This window comes from Adiantum capillus-veneris, chromosome 19 (assembly GCF_014529385.1).
Source record: "Adiantum capillus-veneris isolate H3 chromosome 19, ASM1452938v2, whole genome shotgun sequence".
NCBI classification, from domain to species: domain Eukaryota; kingdom Viridiplantae; phylum Streptophyta; class Polypodiopsida; order Polypodiales; family Pteridaceae; genus Adiantum; species Adiantum capillus-veneris.
This window is the reverse complement of record NC_140949.1, coordinates 63,692,174-63,713,299: the sequence shown is the minus strand read 5'-3', so window position 1 is coordinate 63,713,299 and position 21,126 is coordinate 63,692,174. Positions and strand designations below refer to the sequence as shown.

The 21,126-nt window shown below is 46.0% G+C and overlaps 1 protein-coding gene across 2 annotated transcripts in view; it reads right to left on the bottom strand.

Annotated features, from left to right (window-relative positions):
- The window catches only part of LOC147434149 (sequence-specific DNA binding transcription factor ATNDX), a 161,438-nt gene that overhangs the window by 106,708 nt on the left and 33,604 nt on the right, over nucleotides 1–21,126 (bottom strand). For both annotated transcript variants that reach the window (XM_086490729.1, XM_086490730.1), the window contains exons 3-6: nucleotides 6,999–7,127; nucleotides 6,760–6,915; nucleotides 5,827–5,910; nucleotides 5,596–5,724 (exon numbers count right to left, since the gene is read on the bottom strand). In XM_086490729.1, the coding sequence (XP_086346855.1) occupies nucleotides 5,596–5,724; nucleotides 5,827–5,910; nucleotides 6,760–6,915; nucleotides 6,999–7,127 (498 nt within the window). The remainder of the gene's footprint in view (nucleotides 1–5,595; nucleotides 5,725–5,826; nucleotides 5,911–6,759; nucleotides 6,916–6,998; nucleotides 7,128–21,126) is intronic.

The following is a 21,126-nucleotide window of genomic DNA, read 5'->3' as shown; positions in this document are numbered from 1 at the left end:
ACCTGGATCAAAGAAGATAAGCATTGTTTGATCCCTGACCTTTCCCCATGCTCTGCAAAGCTCACTTGCATCTGAATTTGGCTTGTCACCCACTATATCTGACACTAGACCATCCATGGGCCTCTTTCCTTTCCTATCCTCCTTGTCTTCAGAATCAACTGGCCTTTTCTTTTGAGGACAATTCTGAGCAATGTGGCCAGGCTACTCACATATAAAGCATTTGTTCTCTGACCTTAGCACCTTCCTTTGCTCTTCCGACTTGCAAGGAAAAGGTCTTTTCCATTTCTTTGCTGGTCCCTTTGCTGGTTCAGCCGTGGCTTTGCCTTTCCATGCTTTGGCTGGCTCTTGAGTCACTCTAGGAACCTCATTGAGAACGTACTTCTTCGCTGAATTTTTCTTCGTTGATCCTTCCTTGACGCCAGTATTGAATTCACAATCTTCTCCCTTGAGCAAACCATTGCCAGTGTTTGCTACCTCGATGAGCTGCGTCAAAGTAGTTACTTTGGTCTTCGTGCAGTACTTTCTCAATCCTTTGGTAGGCCACAACAGTATTTTTCAATCTGTTCTGTCAATGGCACAAACCTATAGGAAGTTATTGGAAGCAGAGCTTTCCAAAACTTCTGATTGAAATCATCCAGATTCTTTCAAGTAGCAGCATTAAGCTGGTGCCATTCTGTCATGACATCTGCTTCAAAGTCATCAGATAACCATGCTGATGCAAAAATCTGCTTGAAGTAAATCCATGTGGACGGAGCTTGCCCTTGAAGCAATAAAGTTGTCCACCATTGTCCCGCATTCCCTGTCAAGAAGGTGGCTGCCTTGCGGACCTTTGAAGCCTCTGTAAAGTTTCCTCCTGCATAGGCCTTGTCAAACTGTTGGAGGAATAAGAGAGCCTTCTTCCTGTCATCAAACCCTGTAAAGGTCGTGAATGTCACACTTTGCCACCTTCTTTGTACGGAGTTGGCTTCTCCAGCGGCGTTGAGTTGTCATATAGAGGTGACTGAAACATGGGAACACTGTTAGGGTTCATCTGTGTTCCTTGGCCGCTATTAAGTTGACCTGGAGATGCCATATTTGGATGTTGATTTGTAATTCCAACCATACCAAAATTTGCCTGTGGCATCCCAAATTAGCCCTGAGTGCTTTGAAATCCTGGTTGCATGCCCATGACACCATACATGGGGTTAGGCATCATCGTTTGAGCACCCCCGAACACTGTTCCTGGCGTGTAAAACTGATTTCCACATGCATGACCAGCCATGCTCTAGAATACTGATCCACCTCCAAAATAGCCAAGGTGTACTGAAGGTGGTGGGAAGACTTGTTGCATAGCCTGTAGGTTGCTTCCCTGCCCATTAGCACCAGCTATAGGCTGCTGAAAGGTGGCTGGCTGAACTGGTACAGCTTGAAAGATTGGCGTTTCAGCCACCTGTTCTTGCACCTTAGGCACAGGTTTTGGAGACTGCATGGTCTCCGTCAAGTGTACAAGTGTTTCCATTGATTCTGCAGTATGAATCACTTGTGCTTGAGCCTTAACAGGCTTTTGAATATGATCCAGTGACCCAACTTGCTGAGACAGAAGAGGAGGTTGCAAAAAGGCTAAAAACCTCGGATTCTAGATTACCTGTGTGAACATAGTCACAGCAGTAGCCAACTGGGTCTGAATATATCATCATCCGTCTGTGGTGGTCTTGAAGACTCACCCACTTCATGTGTCTATTGACCCTGTGAAGAGGAAACCTCTTCAGTCACATCATATGGTCTGTCAGCCATAATTGCGATTCCCTGTGTCTGGTCTATGATCCCCTGTGTCTTCAAACCCAAACTGACCAAGGCTCACTTCTATGGGAAAAAGTGATTTAATCCCGACGATGGAACCATGAAACCGGCCTGTTAAATCCAAAAAGGGCGGTAAACCTTAGACTTAAACTTTATTTGCTTTCACCCATTTAATTTGTCGCCCACTTTACCTATACTTTCAAGACACAACAAAGGGGAAAGGGATACAGGTTGCTAGATTGCACCTGTATGAGAAGACCGACACCACATTGGCCCCTAAATAGGCACCCCTTTCGGTATTTCTTTATTCTTTAAAAGAGGGAATAAAAGCTGTGGTTCCCTACAAGCTGCCCCGCACAATCTGGGCTGAATTTCATCTGTTCTGGCCCGATTTCGGCAACATAACTGTACTAGGACCCTTCACAGTCAGTATTCCCACGCATTAGATGACTTTCCCAACGCATACCGACACTTTACAAAACCTGGCGAGAATCTGCAGCACGCTGAATTCTCTGTTTTCTGCCCCGAAAATGCGCCAGATCACCTGTACAGCGGTCCCCTCGCGTCCCCGAACCTCTTGGGGGTATTAGGGTCCGTTTAGGGCCACACCCTAAACCTGCAAAAATACACAACAAGCTGTAATTCACTATTTCGGGCTCCGTTTCGCGTGCCGATCGCATCCGTAGCAAGTCCTCGAGCTCCCGCACCTGTAGGGCTACTTGCCCTTTGAATCGGACGAGATTTCGCACGTGAAACCTCTCCGAATCACCTGTACCTGCGGGGGATTAGCCGCTAGCTAATCCAGTACCTGTACAAGAGGCTCTTGCCTCGGCAATCGCGCATGAACCCACACAACTGTACATTGGTCAAATGAAAAGCCCACTAGAGGGGCATAACATACTGCTCATAGGGGAGGGGGAGAGAGTGAGCAGTGCGTAGCGTGCAGGGCATCACTCCTGGCACCGCACTGTACATAAGAGGGAAAGGAAGCACTCCATAGCTCTTAACCTGTGACAGAAGCTGGAAAAATGAGCCTTTTCTCTCTAAATTTAGTGCCACTTCTTCATGCATGAGGAAAGTGCATAGAAATGTGCCACTTGGCACATTTACATGCCATTTCCCGTTTCGGGGTTGCCGCCTAAAAATCTCCCGACCAGTTGCCCAGTTGACTTCGCGGCAGAGTAATAAAATGTTCCCCTTGTCATTCCGGAGATAATGACGCGAACACATTTTCAGGTCCAAAATAACAGTTCCCTAAATTTTAGGAGATGCTACCATTATATCTTTCTAGGTGATCTGACCCTCTTTGTACACTGCAGCCACACCCAAAACTGAAATGTAGCCTCTGTAGCAAAGGATTCCACTTTGGCTAGTCAATGACCCCACTTTGGCTAACCATAGTCCTTGTCCAACCTTGGTGCTCTCTTGCTGTCGGGCCTGGACTCCCTCTGAACAGTTCCACACTAGCTATGCAATGCAGGGCAATTAGATTTCTAGAGGGGTGTTTATAAATAATAAGAAAGAAATCAACAAAAAGGATAGATAGTAGTCACATGCTAGTGACATCCGCCAGCGATCGATGCTGGATCTTTTGTGATTTAGCCATCCACATAGCTGCTTTAGCTCATACCTAGCGGTTTAGGATTCCATAGTATTTTATTTTGTCATTTTTTGTTACTCTGACTTTGTATCAGAGCCACCACATTGTACTTCTGGTCTCATAGGTCACTTTGGCCTTTTGAAGACGTTTATAACATTTCATTTCATTTCATCTCTCTCTCTCTCTCTCTCTCTCTCTCTCTCTCTCTCTCTCTCTCTCTCTCTCTCTCTCTCTCTCTCTCTCTCTCTCTCTCTCTCTCTCTCTCTCTCTCTCTCTCTGTGTGTGTGTGTGTGTGTGTGTGTGTGTGTGTTAGATTCACCATTTTGTAACAGATTGGTCTCATAGGTCATTTTGGCCTTTTGAAGACGTTAATATAACATTTCATTTTCTCCTTCCTTCCTATTTGCAAGAAAAATTGCAGATTGGTTGTCGGTGCCCATTCGATGGGCGATACGCGATAGGAGAACATGTTCGAGGAGATCTATCATGATACATCCGAGATCCATTGGCTGCCCGGTCCCAAGAGGTTTGCTTGCAGTTGCAGACGTGATCATCACCCGATTCACCCTTTTCCGTTGCACCTTTTGCATTGCAAACAAGTGAATGACAATGACAATTCTCTAAGCCCTTTGTTCCTTCCCTCTACTCTCTCTAGTGTCCACATTCTTCCTACTTACAATTGTCTTCTGAACACATAAGCACAATCTTTGCAAGCACATACGACATGAGAATGCTACACAAGAGTATGTAGAGCAAGATCTTCATTATGAAAACTCTTGGACGGCTGAAATTTTCAATTCCGATGCAATTCTTTGCGACGAGTCTTTTGTTGTAAACATAAGATTGATAAGAGAGCTTCTCCATGCTCTAGACCAAACAGGGGTGCCCGAAATTAAGAAGAAAACAATGAGAAACAACGAATTCAGCAAGCTAATGGACTGTTTTGATGAAAATCATCCATATATAGTAAGGAAAATGGGGTGGGATGATAAAAAGGGACCCCCCAAGGTCCGATATGGCTATGAAAAAATTCAAAAGGCAAAAAAATGCAGCAAAACCTGAGTGTTTGAACTCCAAAAGTTCCATAGAAGCTCGAACTCACAAAGTCAAAGGCCTTCTAGGCTTGTCACTTGTCAAAATTCTCGATTTAATCAAAAGGCTTTAAGTTGTCATATATGTGGACTTATTAAAAATTGAAGATGTGTGTGAACACACATTTATTAATGTTCTACATGACTTTTTGGTCACCCAGACTCTAGTCACAGGAATTTTCTCATCCCGAAAAGAGGGCTATACTACAAATACGAGTTAAGAAAACAGCATAAGCACAATCTCAGCAGGCGTCCCCACTTCCTGGAACTATTCAAGGCATTCATGTAAGAAAGTAATATGCGAAACTAAGGCGTGCACATAAATATGATATGCTATGCAACATCGGTATGAACAATTTCCATTCGCAAGCTTATGACTAGAGAATATTCCCGTGCAAGTACATAAGGTACAAATCCTGCGGAAAGCCAGCCCACATGGCATTTTCAGGCATGTACATGCGAGTGCAAGTCCCAACAGAAAGCCGAAGTTCATTGTTTTGTGCAAGAACTCAAGGTCCAAGGCCCAATGGAACACAAAGTCTAAGAACACCAAGAAGACATGTCAAATTATGAGGTGTCGTCATTTGACTGTCTTCAATGCATGCAGCATATGTAAACCACTGATGACTCTTTTAGCGATCAAAAGGGTGACATGAAATCACTGGTAGATACTAGTTACGACTAAAACAAACAATCCTATTTTTCAAGAAAACAGAACAATGAAAAAAAGGTGGGCTAGGGGAAAAACAGCTCTCAAAAACCTGTGTGTGCGTGCGCACGCGCGCATGAGCACCGCATCAAGTTATATCAATTTTGGTCTAGTTTTTGTAATTTGAAATTCCTTCTGTATTAATTTATTGTATTTATATTCTATTTTACTCACAGAACCCATCAATCAATTACTTTTGTATCAATTCTGGCCTATTTTTGGGAAATCTGAGCATATTTCTACTTTTATGTATGCTTCTGTTTTGATTGTACTTTATTCTTCAGCAATCTTGTTAGCTTTTTGTAAAAAACTTCGAAGGACTAGGCAAAATTATGTTGCATGCAAAGCTGAAAGAATAAAGAGAGCGTCATGGGGTGACTGTGCTCAGAAGAAGCTGGACAGTAGGGTTGACTTACTTTTGGATGGACCAATAGAACCGGCACTAGGTCCGACCATTCCCCTGCCACAAATGCAGGAAGCAAATGCAAACTACATGCCACAAGTGCTGCATGTAGGATTGTGAAAGAGCTTCCATGTCGTCCCTCCTGTATCATGGAAAGTGGGGTGAGAATTGAGACAACAATCCCATAGAGTACTGATCCCTATTACGCTGTCTAGTAAACACATCCTTCTGCTCTGTAGCTTACCTGCTCTGGGCCGGCCAGCGTAATCAGCATGTAAATTATCAAGTCCAAAATCTGCTCCCGTATCTTTACTTCTTGGAGAAAACTCTGTTGAAAACTTCTATCTTTTTAAAAGAACAACTTCTTAAACTTTGACAATACAAGAATATCCACTTGGTTGTTAGCCTAACCAAAAAACTGATAAACTGAGAATTTTAAGCATATAATAGCCTACTAGGCTGGAGGTGGACAATTATTTTCATTCTGCAGTAAGTTCTAAAGAATGCCGTAACCAAAACAATTTACCTATTACACCTGTTTTTTCATTCTGCAGTAAGGGTCTAAAGAATGCCGTAACCAAAACGATTTACCTATTACACCCATTTTTTCTCCTCTAAAATATTCCCGTTCTCCCTTGTCTGCCCCTCATTCCCGATTCCAGGCCCAATTTTGTTTCGTACCTTCGGCTGTTCACATTACTATTCCCTGTTCCTGTAATCTTTTCAATTCCATCTCACACATCTATGATGGCATGTGCCCTACACGACAGCAATAGAAGCAGCGAACACCGAAGCATCACAGTAAGCAGGCTCACCACTTACGATATGCAGTGCACTCTCCCAGGTCTACAGAGGACACAAGTGTACTATGTATGGTACACTCCCACATCTGCAAAAGAGCTCAAAATAGCTTACGAGTTGAAATTCAATCACCAGCTTAATAGCCGATAATAAAGAAGGATATATCTCACCAGTATACACTAATTTCTGTCGACACAATCAGAACTAAGAAAATCACGTACAATAGATGCTTGAATCATAAGAAATTCACAATAAAAGATAGAACTCAAAGCTTCAAGTCTAGACTACAAACTGCAGAAATGCCATTGTGATCTGTACTCCATGAGAATAAGAAGTGTATAAGTTTCTGTAGTCCACCAGATCAGAAGGAGATTACCTGTTCCAGCTTAGGATGGCGAAGCGCAAGATCACTGAAAGAGTGAAGAAGGCGAACCCCACGTAGCAAGTACCGTAATCGAGGCTCCGTGCCCCTTGATGCCAAACAAGCAAGGAGATGTAGAGGCAGTCGTGACACCAACCTTTCCAAATTAACCTGTGTTTCCAATGGCAAAGAGCGATGCAGTAATGAATTTTAGATGCTGCTGGATCCAATACACTTGATTGACTACAACTCACTCTTAGAAAAGAACCCCGTCCAGTCCTCAGCCTTAAGGTGAAAAGATGCTGTGAATCTCTTAGCAGCTTGTTCATTTCCTTTGCGCTCAAATTGTGCAGTTCTTCCACTGCACCAAACACATCCAGGCCCTGAAAATCAAGATCCAAACAGCTGAATCATCTTGATCTACAAGTGCTAAAGTGAAGGTCTGACAATCCAAGCTGCCAATGAGCAGAAGAGAACTGAAACCCATGATCTTTTAGGACAATTGAGGTAATTCAGAAAAACATTCCAATACATCAACATAGGATTGTTCCTCAACGCTAAACATAAACTGCCTTGCCAAAACATCAGAACCAAGGAAATGTGTCTTGATACATGTGTATGATACCAAAGAAGGACAGACTTAACTAATGTCTTCTGAGGGCTAAAGTCAAAATGCAATCATGTTTCACAATGCCTAGATACTACAAACATGATGTAGCTTGTTTTGACAAGCTGAATGTGGAAGCGTATATGTGAGACATTTGCAATCACGAACATGCATGAGCATCACCAGAAATGAAATGAAATGAAATGTTATATTAACGTCTTCAATAGGCCAAAGTGACCTATGAGACCAGAAAGTTACAATGTGGTGGATCTGATACAAAGTCAGAGTAACAAGATGACAGAATGACAAAAAGACAAAATAAAATACTATGGAATCCTAGACTGCTGGGTGTGGACTAAGCAGCTAGCTGGGATAGCTAGATCACAGGAGATCCAACATCGGCCGCTGGCGGATCTCATCAATCTCCTCCATGGTCAGTAGTCTGACCGGGCGTCGTGCATGTCGAGCCAAAGTGACCCGAATCCTCTGATGCAGCCTCTGTCGATGCTGTGTAGTCCTCCTCAGTCGTGGGCGTCTGGATCTCCCCAGCTCAGTCGCTCGGTCGATCAGTATTCCCCTTGTGTAAAGCGACGGGCGCTGCTGTGGTAGTAACTCCTCCGGGTGCCAGTGGCAGCTCTAAAAAAGTCTCTGATCTGTCTCTGAGACTAGCTAGCCTCTCCTCTCATCAGGCTCTCTCTGTGTCTGCACAACTCGAGCAAGAACAAACCCAGGCATCTCTGATCCTCGTACCGCATGACTCTAGAGAATGGTCCAAAGCCCTCTCTGAACAAGCAATGGAATTGGCCTTGTATCTCGTAGTAGACGGGGCAGTGGCATGTGTAGTGCAACTCTGTCTCAGGCTCGATGTCACACACGGGACATGTACTGGCCTCTGCTGGTACTCCGCTGTATCTCCCAGTCTCGATCCGCAACTGGTGTGAAGATGTGCGTATCTGGCCAATAGCACATCGTATCCCATGAGACTCCATGTATCTGGGCCTCATCACAAAACCATCCTCCGTCAGCTGGAGGACATGCTCTCTGTAGAAAGCCATCTTCGTGCCCAGCTCCTGTACTGGCTGTATCCATGTCCTCTTGGTGTCTAGCTGAGTCAAGTCCTGGCGAATGAGCTTGGTGATCTCGGACTTTGTAAGAGTCAGAGAGGGCGCATCCAGTGAGTACTGGAAAGAAGGCAATCTGTCTATGCTGAACCCATGCGCCTGAAACCATGATGTCATCTCCCATACCAGCATGTTGTATCTCCCTTCATGGCTAACTGTCGAGAGGACTCAAGTGCAAGGCGTGCATATCTGTCTCTAGGAAGTTCCCATGGCTAACTGGCTAACTAGCTAACTATCGAGAGGACTCAAGTGCAAGGCGTGCATATCTGTCTCTGGGAAGTTCCCATGTGCGGTGCATGAAGGAGATAGATCTGGTGAGCGCCTCAACCACCAGTGAGGGGGCAGCTAGCTCTGCTCGTATAATAGCACGTGGTACTGAAGCCTTGGCCCTAATGAGCCGCGAGATCATAGAGACCAGAGGCTTCTCCATGTCCCCCCATCCATCACTACGGCCTGTCCTCCCATGATGGTCCAGTGAAGGTCCCCAAACCTCAGCTCCATAAAGCAATACAGAAGCCACCAAAGTGTCAAAGAGCCAGAGCTTCGTCCGAGGCTCCTGAAACTGGACCTGTGAACACATCCTTTCCAATCTACCCAATGCTGCATGGGCTATGGTCAATCTAGTCTCTACTGCCCTCCTCAATGAAAATGTTGGCCCACTAAAAACCACTCCAAGGTAAGTGTAAGCATCTGTATACTCCACCTTCTCCTGGCGGTATGTGAAGGCGGGCGCTGACCTCCTGATCCACTGTGGGGTGGTATTAAATACCATGACCTTGGTTTTACCAAGGTTGACGGACAAACCACTTTCTTGGGCAAACCTATGCAAAGCATCCAGGTGGCGTTGCATCCCCTCCGGAGAGTCAAAGATCAAAACAATATCATCAGCATATAGCAATAGTGGAATCCATGTCCCTGCCAGCTGTGCACCTCTATCACCATCTCTCTCAATGTAGTCAGAAACCTCATCTGCATACATACCAATAGAGTAGGAGAGAGCGGGCAGCCCTGCTTCACCCCAATAGTGGAGTAAACCCGTGTGGAAAGACCCTCTGGGGTGCGTACATGCCCCACTACTGACCTGCATAATGCCATGACGCCTCAAATGAGCATGGGTACTCCCATCTGCTGTAATCTGCGCATCAATCTAGCTCTGGGCACTGTGTCAAATGCTTTGCGGAAATCCACAAAGCTGCAATAGATCTGTCTCCCACGCGATCTGCCCTCCTCAATGATGGCTCTGAGTGTCAAGATATGGTCAAGAGTAGAAAAACCCCTCCTGAAACCTATCTGCCCGGCTGCGCGTATCCCCTCCCTCTCTGCCCATCTACTTAGCTGATGCTCAAGAATAGATGCGTACAACCGTGCCAATGTGTGTCCAATCATGACAGTGCGATAGTTCCCAGGCTCCATAGGGTCTCCCGACTTGAAGATAGGTACAATAGTAGATAGGCTCCAAGTATCAGGCAAGCCCTCACACATGGCACGGTTAAACATAACTGCTAGAAGCTCTGCTAGAAGCTCTGCTAGAAGCTCTGCTAGAAGCTCTGCTAGTAAATCTCTGGCATGCATGAAATGCTCAGCCACTAAGACATCATGATCATATGCTCTCCCACTCCTCATCCTGTCAATGGCCTTCCTCACCATCTCAGCGGTGAAAAAAACACGTGTGTGGGCATGGATCGGGGGGGGGGGGGGGGGGGACGGGAAGGGGGGGCTGCTCAGGAACTGTGTAGAAAGATGATGCATACTGCCTCCAAGCCTCTGTAGAAGTGATGGCAGGGGGGGGGGGCGGGGGGGGGGGGGGGGGGGGGGGGGGCTCATGAAAGAGCCTCCACGCCTCACGCAAGTCCTGACCCAAGAATAGCTGGTATAGATCCTGCTCTAGGCGAGCCAAAAATGCCCTCTTCTTCCGCCGCACTAGGCGTCGGAAGTCAATCTGTGACTACCTGTGAGTGATGTCCCCCAAAAGCACCTCCCTCTGAAGTCTAGCTCTAGTGTCCCGGCATTCCTCATCATACCAACTGTTATGGGGCATGCTCCCCGAACGGCGTCTCTGCTCAGGCTGGGTATGTGGGTATGCCTTTGCTGCTGCATCATGTAGTGTCTGTGTCAATGTAGTGGTAAGCTCCTCAAGAGGTCGCCCTGGCTCCTCTCTGCACAAGCGTCTGTAGATCCCATCTATGTAAACAGAGTCCGTCTCCCGCGTGAAGGTGTAGCGAGTAGGGGCTGCTGCCTGTAGCCTGTGTGCTACACTAAACTGAAAAGAGATGGTCAGCGACACAAGAGCATGATCCACTGCCACACCAACAGGTCTGGGTCCAACCGTGAGGTATTTTTAAAATACGCCTGCCGCCCACTTAACAAGTGGGCAGCCATCTGATAAATAAGGCAACAGATCAGCCAGTGTTTTTTTCTCTCTCTTTTTTTTTGGCGGAACAACGGGGGGGTTTGGGGGGGGAACCGAAAAACGGCCAGGATCTCTACGCGAGCAGCCAATGCTCTGCTATCTTTGCCGTGGCCAAGGAGCTATAGAAGCATCACACACCCTCTCCCAGAGAGGAGGATCAGTTTTTGTAAGACGGAGATGCTGTTGCAGAGTTCACCCGCAAAGAAGACGTTTGCCGGTGATGCCCATGACTATCCCAAGTGTACCCGATGCCGGCAAGACCCAGTGCGCGAGTTCCCTTGCGAAGAAGTGCCTACGGAGCGTGTTTCCATTGCGACAAGCTGCTGTTTCTTCTCTATTTTCAGCCCATAAACGTCGTAGACGGGGCTGATTTACGAGAAGGAACCCGAGAACACACCTCTTTTGTGTGAAGGATTGGAAGAGAGGATTTTCTATGTAGAGATCTCTTCCGGGGAATTGCTTTTCGAGAACCGCGTTACGTTTCGAGCGTCGAGACTTTAAAGGTAACGATTTTCATGTTATGATCTCTAAGTATTTGCTTGCAGGTGTACTTCCTCTTAGTGAGGGAGTAGGAGCAGAGGAAGGCATGAGCCTCTGCAGGAGAAAGCGCTCTAAGGAACTAGAGCCAAATCAGCCCAAGGGTTTCATACCCAAGTTTGGGAAGCAGATCCACGGATCGAAGAGAGGTAGACTCTCGAGATGTGATCCGGACGTTGAAATTCCCAAGGGAAGGACTTCATGTCCAGAAAAGCATAGTTATTCTGCAAGAAGAGGACTCTGGGAACAAAGTCGGAAAAGAGTTGCAGGGATGTCATGCCCTGAGTCTGGAAGGTGAGATCCAGAGGCGAGAACCTTGATTCTCGAGGATTTGGAATAAAGAACAGAAGTTCCTTGGAATAGGGTTTTGCCCTAGGAATAGGAAGCGGAGGCTTCCAAGAACCATCAAGTCTTATTCTAGAACGAACGTGGTAATACTTTCGGTTCAAGTGCTTGTATAGACTTCTCCTCAGTAATAAAGATACTATTACGGGGGGGGACCAGCCCGTCTTCTGGTCCCCAGTACTGTGTCGATCTTCTCACTCTATCTCTCTCTATCTATTTTTCTCTATTTCCTCTGGCTTTAGTATTAAGTGATAAATTCTATTTATCCGACTATATTTTATATTGTTATGCGCTCCCGTTTGTGACATTGGTATCAGAGCATGGTCTCCTCTCTTTCTCTGTAAAGGAGGACGACTCTGGGAAGATACGAGAAGAAGCCATGACAAGCCAAGAGAGAAGCAAGCAGGCGGAACCCTAAGTCCTACAAGGAAAAGCTCGTAGAGTTGGAAAAAAATCTCTCTCTGTCGAAGTCGACACAAGACTTGGGATTCTTTGAGAAGGCGACACGAGCATGATGCTCAAGAACCTAGAGAACCCAAGGAGCGGAATGCTCAAGATCCTTCAGAATCCAGAAAATATCCATGAACATCAATCCAGAACCATAGCCATGAAATCCCGTTATTTTGGGAAGGATATGAAGGTCTTTAGACCTCAAAACACTCTGGTCAAGTTTGATACTTTTGACGGAATGGAAGATGCCCCGAAACCTACCGCTTTAATTCGACAATTTGAAGTTGCCTTTGCAAATGGCAATTTCTTAGAAGCGTCGAAGGTGAGGCATGTGACCAAACACCTCAAGGGGATTGCAAGTACTTGGTGGTATAACAAAGCTCTACAAGGAACTTACAACAAGACTTGGATTCAATTCAAGGCTGAATTTTCCCACAAATTTTTTTCCTCTACGCTTTGAGGAAGGCATCCAAGACGATTTGGATCGGTTTTGCCCAATAGGAACACGAGCGAGTCAACGCAAGTAGTGGTTCACTCTTGCCAAGGTAGCTCCACTCTTGATCCTCTTTGAGGAAGGAAAGATAAAGAAATTTAACAAAGGACTTTTGCCCGAATTTTCTAGACGCATCTGCAAGATACTTTGCAGCGGATGGTGGAGTCAGCAATACAAGTTGAAAGTGTACACCTCAGTGTATGTAGAATCTAATGCCCGCAGTGGGACGGGAACCATTGAACACAAAAACAATGAACTTTTGTTACCTCTCCTCGAAGGATGCATTGCTATCCAGAGAAAGTTTGGAGTAAGAGAATTCAATCTAACTCTTGAGTTTTTGAATAGAAGACCCTCAAACTTTAAGTGAGAGAGCAAGTCTGAAATCAAAGTTACATCTTTGAGGAAATCATAAACTGCGTTTTCTTTTTCGCACAAGGTATGCTGAAACCGGCCCCTGGGGCGGTAGGCGTTGGCTTTCACCCGAAATTCTTTACTTTAGACACACACAGAGAGAACGTGCAAAGGAAACCTGCTACGGGAATTAACACTTGAATACACACACGGCTCGGAAGCTAGAATGCCCCGAGCAGACGCCGACAACCTGTAGGCCCCAAAATTGGCGTCCCATTCGGTATTTCTTTATTCTTTAGGAGGGTAAATTACAAAGAAGAGTCCCGGGAATCTTTCACCTGTATCCCGCAAGATACTACCTGATTTGGCCAAATTTCGGCGACATAACAGCCCCAAAACTTGCACGAAATCAATTCCCCTGCTAGAGCTCGCTTCTACTGGAGTATACCCTCTGATTCCTGCCCAAAAACAGTAAATTCAGCACGCTGTATTTACTGGTTTTTGCCCTGTTTTCAGCCCCAAACAATCCCCTAGCTATCCTCTGCCAATGGGGCACGATTCACAATGGTCCTGGCGTCCGTATGGCTGAAAAACAGTCAAATTTACAGCGCATACACAGCGCTGATTTTGCACCTGTACGGTGAGGTTATGACCCACACCGGTGTCTGCCTTGGAGTAGCAGTCAGCTACCCCTGTTCCTGCTCAAGGAGGCTCTTGCCTCAGCACAAAAGCATGAACCCACACAACTGTACATCAATCAAATGAGGAGCCCTCTTGTGGGGCATCACATAACTGCACGTAGGGGAAAGAGAGAGCAGTGTGTAGCATGCAGGGCATCACTCCTAGCACCACACTGTACATAAGAGGGAAAGGAAGCACTCCATAGCTCTTAACCTGTGACAAATGCAAAATGAGGCTCCTCTCAGCTTAAAAATCAGCGCCCATTTTTTCTTGGCTTTCCTTGGTGAGGCAAGTGCACAGAAGTGTGCCACTGGCGCATTTACAAGCATTTTTCCGTTTCGGGTTCGCCACTTAAAAATCTCCCAACTGGTCGCCCAGTTGACTTCGCGGCAGAGTTGTAAAATGTTCCCCTAGTCATACCGGAGGTAATAACGCGAACACATTTTCTCGGCCCAAAATAGCAGTTCCCTAAATTTTAGGAGATGCTTCCGTTGGGGGCTCCCGCTGGTCTTCTGACCATCTATCCTCATTGGGATCGCATCCAAAAATGCAATGTGGTCCAACTGTCAGATACTTTTCTTTTGGTAGTCACACCTTGACTTTAGGCCTTTATTGAGTTCACTTCCTAGTATCCACCAACTTACTAAGTGCGACGGGGGGACCTATATGATCTTGCTCTGAGCCTAGACATCCTCTTACCATATGAATTCCAGTGTTGACCACTACCCATCTACGGGTGAAACAACCGTTCACATTGGCCATGCAATGTCCGACCATTTGCTACTTCAAGAAGAGGGTCTCAAAAATAAAACAAAACCCCTTGGAAAGAAACCAACAACTAAAGTTAGCAGTTGCCACGTCCTCGTGACATAGTTAACAGTTGCCACGTCCCTGTGACATACCCCCCTCTTGAAATCGCAAACGTCCTCGATTGCATACCATAAATACACGCCACTGATGATCTTGTGCTATTAACACTCTTTTATCATCGCATGTATCCGCAAGATAGGTCATAACATATAGATACAAATGACTTAATGAGGCCTTCATACTTTTGTCATTTCCATTTATTACACTGAATTCATATGTACATTTGATGTACTAGCTCTATCATTACCCCTCCTTTGCACACGTTCGGTTGGGGCATAAGTAGGCTGTAACCCAAAGGCTTCAAGGTAAAGCTCCAATACATTTGGTGACTCTGACAGTTCATGCTCTTCCATCCACTTTGCATCCATAGGCGAATAGTTCTCGAACTTCACCAAATAACATCTTGCAACTTGTCCTTTAACTTTTTTGTCCTTATGTGCCAAAACTTGCTCAGGTACCAGGATCTCATCAAGTTCCTCAACTTCTAGTTGATCCTCATCTGGCATATCTTCCGGCACATCACCCACGAAGGGTCTTAGAAGACTCACGTGAAACGCATTATGAATCTTCCACGCATCAGGCAATTTCAGCCTGTAAGCCACATCGCTGATCCTGTTAAGCACTTGAAAAAGCCCATAGTAACGCATGCTGAGCTTAAGAAACAGCCATTCCTTGCCTTTCATCTTCTTTAACCTTGCCTTTTCGAACCTTAACAGAACCCAATCACCGAAAGCATTGCTATGGACTTTATCTTTGATCTTCCAAGAACGCCAACAGGGAATGATGGTATCTGGACCATTATCTGCAGGTTCAGCAAGCAGGCCCATTTTATCCCTGTCAGGAAGAAGATAAAATCTGATCAGATGGCACGCTTGTTCACGTACAATGTGTTTAAGTACCATGGTATGCCACAATCGATTATCAGTGATCGTGATCCTCGCATGACGAGTTTGTTCTGGAGAGGATTGTTTGAGAACATGGGCACTACGCTCAAGTTCTCGTCTTCGTTTCATCCACAAACTGATGAACAGTCAGAAGAGGCTAATTCTACTATCTTAGATCTGCTGAAATGCTATGTGTCAGATAATAAGGGTAAGTGGGAACAGTATTTGCCTATGCTTGAGTATGCGTACAATAATACGGTGCATTCGTCTACTGGCAAAGCACCTTTTGAGATTGTTGAAGGCGGCAAAAAGGTTCCTCCCATTTTGCATACAAAGGACAAGATCTTTGAGGCAGATCGATATGTTGAGAACATGGATGAGCTGTATAAGAAGATTAAAGTTGCCTTGGAGAAGACTCAGGCAAAGCAGAAAAAGACTGCTGATCGTCACCGTCGTGAATTGCTGCTATCATCCACATCTCTCCTCAAGGTAGGCCAATAAAAGAATGTCTCTACCGCTTTAACTGTTGCATCAATGCCACGATGCCCTGCATACGGTGGGACATGACTCTCTTCCATGACCTTATGTCGCAATGGCCTAGTGACACAAAGTCTGCCATGCATCATCATAAAACCATCTCTGAGGAGGTAGTGCTCGTGATGTTGCCCCTCTTGTAACTGTTCAAAGATTCTTGCAAAATCTTCATCAGCAATATACTGTTCCTTCATGTCGTCTAACTCATGATGATAAGGGATTGACACAGCTGAAATTTGTGGCTTTCTTGATAACGCATCAGCCACAACATTCTTCTTGCCTTCCACATGCATAATCTGGAAGTGGAACATGGAAAGAATGTTTGCCCATCGCATATGCTTTTCGGATAACTTTGACTGTGTCAAGAAGTATCGCAAGGTCTGATGATCTGTTTGGACAACAAAATCAGCACCTAAGAAGTAGTGCTTCCAGCTAGAAAGCGCATGAATCACGGCCAAGAGCTCTTTCTCATAGACTTGCATAGTCCTCTCTGGCCCTTGCAAAACTCGGCTTTCATAAGCTACTACCCGTCCATCTTGCATTAGCACTGCTCCGATGCTACTGCCACACGCGTCACACTGGACCACAAATGACTTCCTAAGATCTGGCAAAACAATAACTGGATCTGAAGTCAATTTTTCCTTTAAGAGACTAAAAAATGAAATCTCTTTTTGGGTCCATCTGAAAGTGACCTCTTTCTTTTGCAAAGCGTGAAGAGGCGAAACTATCTCTGCAAAATTTCGGATAAACCTTTTATAGTAGGAACACAATCCCAAGAAGCTTTTGACATCGTGCACAGTCTTCAAGTCTAGCCATGTCTTGGTAGCTTCGACCTTTGCGGGATCCATTCTAACACCATCCTTTGAGACTATGTGGCCAAGAAAGTGGATCTCTTCGAGGAAGAATTCACTTTTCTTAGGATTGACAAGTAACCTGTGACTGCGCAGCTCTTCGAACACAATGGTCAAGTGACGCCTATGCTCCTCTTCATTCTTCGAATACACTATCATATCATCGAAGAACGTCCCAACAAACTGTTGAGGCGAGCGAAAAGTCCGGTCCATCATTCTGTTGAACGTGGCAGGAGCATTTGTTAGCCCAAACGGCATCACTAGAAACTCATAAAGACCAAATGTCGTTCTAAACGCAGTCTTGTGCACATCCTCTGGCCTTATACGAATCTGATGGTACCCACTCTTAAGGTCTATCCTGCTGAAAATTGCAGCACCCTCTAAACGATCGAGAATATCATCAGTTCTAGGAATAGGGAACCTATTCTTGATGGTATTCTTATTCAACACACGGTAATCAATACACATGCGCCATGAGCCATCCTTCTTCTGCACTAGGAGCAATGGGGAGCAAAAGGGTGAAGAACTAGGCTGAATCAGCCCCATCTCTAATAACTCCTCAACTTGGCGCATAATCTCTTTCTGTTGCACCGCACTAACCCTGTAGGGAGGTCTATTTGGTGGGCTACACCCTGGCACCAAATCTATCCGATGGTCCTCAGGTCTCTCTGGCGGCAATTGCAACGGTAATGAATCAGAAAAACAGTCACTAAACTTTTGCAAAAATGCTGACCTTTCTTTATCTAACACAGATAAATTTGATTGATCACTATCTGAGACATCACGTGCAAAAATCAAGTACACAGAAAGATGATTCTTTATTACAGAAGTGATAGCAGAAGCAGATACAATAGGGACAGACTCTCCTTTAAGCTTTACATCCAAGATGTGAGTTTTGCCCCTATGCTGTACAGTGATCTTTTTGTTGTAGGCATCCAAGACTCCATGCACTCGGAACATCCACGGGATCCCCAACAAGGCGTCACAGACTCACAACCTTCCAACGGCATGATATAAAACTCTTCTGTGTCCACATACGACTGAATATGTAAACGCAATTTTTCAATGATGGGAGTAACGCACTCTGAGTGGCCAGGACATGCCAACCCTACCTCTGCTGTGTACCCCATCTCTTCAGCTCTGATGCCAAGCTTCATTGCTAACTCTGGTGAGATAAAGTTGGCTTTGGCACTTGGATCAAAGAAGATGAGTGACGTCTGATCCCTAACTTTACCCCATGCCCTGCATAACTCACTGGCATCTGTGTTGGGCCTGTCACCCACCATGTCTGACACTAAACCTGCCGTGGGTTTAGGCTTCTTGCCTTTCTGGTCTTCTTTATCCTCTGAGTCAACTGGTCTTTTCCTTTGTGGACAATTGATAGAAAAGTGACCAGGCTGCTCACATATAAAGCATTTGTTCTCAGCCATTAGGACCTTCTTTTCCTCGAGCGACTTGCGCACAAAAGGCTTCCTTTTCTGTTTCTTTGCCTGCGCTCCAGAAATCCCGGCTGAATCCTTGTCTTTGGTGGCCTTTTCTGACCCCTGTGACGCATCAGGAGCCGTTTTCACAAAGGGCTTCTTCGCTGAATTTTTATTTTGCTGCCCTCCTTTGTCGTTTCTCGAAAATCCATTGTCCTCTCCTTTCAACAAGGCAAGACCAGTGTTCGCAACTTCCATAAGCTGAGTGAGGGTAGCCACTTTGTTCTTTGTACAGTAATCGCGAAGCCCTTTAGGCAGCCCACAACAGTACTTCTCTATCTGCTCTGTCAATGGCACAAATCTGTAGGAGGTCACTGAGAGTAACGCTTTACAAACCTCCTATTGTACTCCAGCAAGCTCTTGCACGAAGCTGACGTAAGCTGGTGCCAATCTGTCATGACGTCGGCTTCAAATTCATTTGATAGCCAAGCAAATGCAAACATTTGCTTGAAGTAAACCCAAGTGGCGTGTGTCTGTCCTTGCATTAACAATGTCGTCCACCATGTAAGCGCATTGTCCTTTAAGAAAGTGGCAGCTTTCCTGACCTTCGAGGCCTCTGTAAAATTCCCTCCCGCATAAGCTGTATCAAACTGCTGGAGGAAGGTAAGAGCCTTCGTCTTATCCTCGAAACCAATGAAGGTACTGAACTTTACAGCTACACCACCTTCTTTGTAAGCCTTCGGCTTCTCTAGTGCCCCCAAGTTGTCATAAGGGATGGTCTGCAACATGGGCACTGGAGTAGGCATGATCGGCACATCTTGGCCATTCACATTTTGCGTCAGAGGTGCAATATCTAGCTGCTGTCCAGAAAAACCAGCCATGCCAAAATGACCCTATGGCACCCCAAACTGGCCCTGGTTGCAGTGGAAACCTTGCTGCATGCCGATACTACCATACATGGGGTTTGGCATGATGCCTTGCATACCCCCGAACACTGTTCCTAGCATGTACGGCTGACTTCTAGGCGCATAACCAGCCATACTTTGGAACACTGATCCACCCCCGAAATACCCAAGATGTACCGTGGGTGGTGGAAAAACTGAGTGCATTGCCTGGTATCCAGCTCCCAGTCCATTCAAGACAGCATGCTGGCTCTGAAAGGTGGCGGGTTGAACTGGCATAACCTATGGAATAGGCGTTCTAGCCACCTGTTCAAGCACGGGAGGAACCTGCTTTGGAGCCCCCGACTCCGCAACATGCGAGTGTTCCCTTTCCTCCTGCGCCACATGAAGTACCTGGGCTTGCGCATCAACAAGCTCCGTACGCGGCGTAGATTGCCTATTTTGCTGTTGCACTGGTGGCGCTTGCAAGAACTCCATAAACCTCGAATTCTGCACCAGCTGCGAAAAGACATTCACCGCAGCAACTAACTGAGTCTTGAACGAAGCATCCTCAAGTTGCACAGTCATAAAGCCCTGTACTACTGGAGGGACATTCACGTTGACAGGAGGTACAGACTAACGTGGCCGTGAGCTCTCGCCAATCTCAAAAACCATAGGAATCTCCTGCCTATCCTTTGAAGAGGAACCCTCTTCCATAATGCCCTTCCCCTTGTCGGCCACAGTGTAATCCCGCGTTCCTGTAGTCTGTCTATACCCAAAACAATCCAGGCTCACTCTTTGAGGAAAAAGTGATTGATATCCCGGCAATGAAACCATGAAACCGGCCCGTGGGGCGGTAGGCATTGGCTCTCACCCGAAATTCTTTACTTTAGACACACACAGAGAAAAACGTGCAAAGGAAACCTGCTACGGGAATTAACACTTGAATACACACACGGCTCGGAAGCTAGAATGCCCCGAGCAGACGCCGACAACCTGTAGGCCCCAAAATTGGCGTCCCATTCGGTATTTCTTTATTCTTTAGGAGGGTAAATTACAAAGAAGAGTCCCGGGAATCTTTCACCTGTATCCCGCAAGATACTACCTGATTTGGCCAAATTTCGGCGACATAACAGCCCCAAAACTTGCACGAAATCAATTCCCCTACTAGAACTCGCTTCTACTGACGTATACCCTCTGATTCCTGCCCAAAAACAGTAAATTCAGCACGCTGTATTTACTGGTTTTTGCCCTGTTTTCAGCCCCAAACAGTCCCCTAGCTATCCTCTGCCAGTGGGGCACGATTCACAATGGTCCTCGCGTCTGTATGGCTGAAAAACAGTCAAATTTACAGCGCATACACAGCGCTGATTTTGCACCTGTACGGTGAGGTTATGACCCTTACCGGTGCCTGCCTTGGAGTACCAGTCAGCTACCCCTGTTCCTACTCAAGGAGGCTCTTGCCTCGGCACAACAGCATGAACCCACACAGTTGTACATCAATCAAATGAGGAGCCCTCTTGTGGGGCATCACATAACTGCACGTAGGGGAAAGAGAGAGCACTGTGTAGCGTGCAGGGCATCACTCCTAGCACCACACTGTACATAAGAGGGAAAGGAAGCACTCCATAGCTCTTAACCTGTGCCAGATGCAAAATGAGGCTCCTCTCAGCTTAAAAATCAGAGCCCATTTTTCCTTGGTGAGGCAAGTGCACAGAAGTGTGCCACTTGGCGCATTTACAAGCATTTTCCCGTTTCGGGTTCGCCACTTAAAAATCTCCCAACTGGTCGCCCAGTTGACTTCGCGGCAGAGTTGTAAAATGTTACCCTAGTCATACCAGAGGTAATGACGCGAACACATTTCTCGGCCCAAAATAGCAGTTCCCTAAATTTTAGGAGACTCTTCCGTTGGGCTCCCACTGGTCTTCTGACCATCTATCCTCATT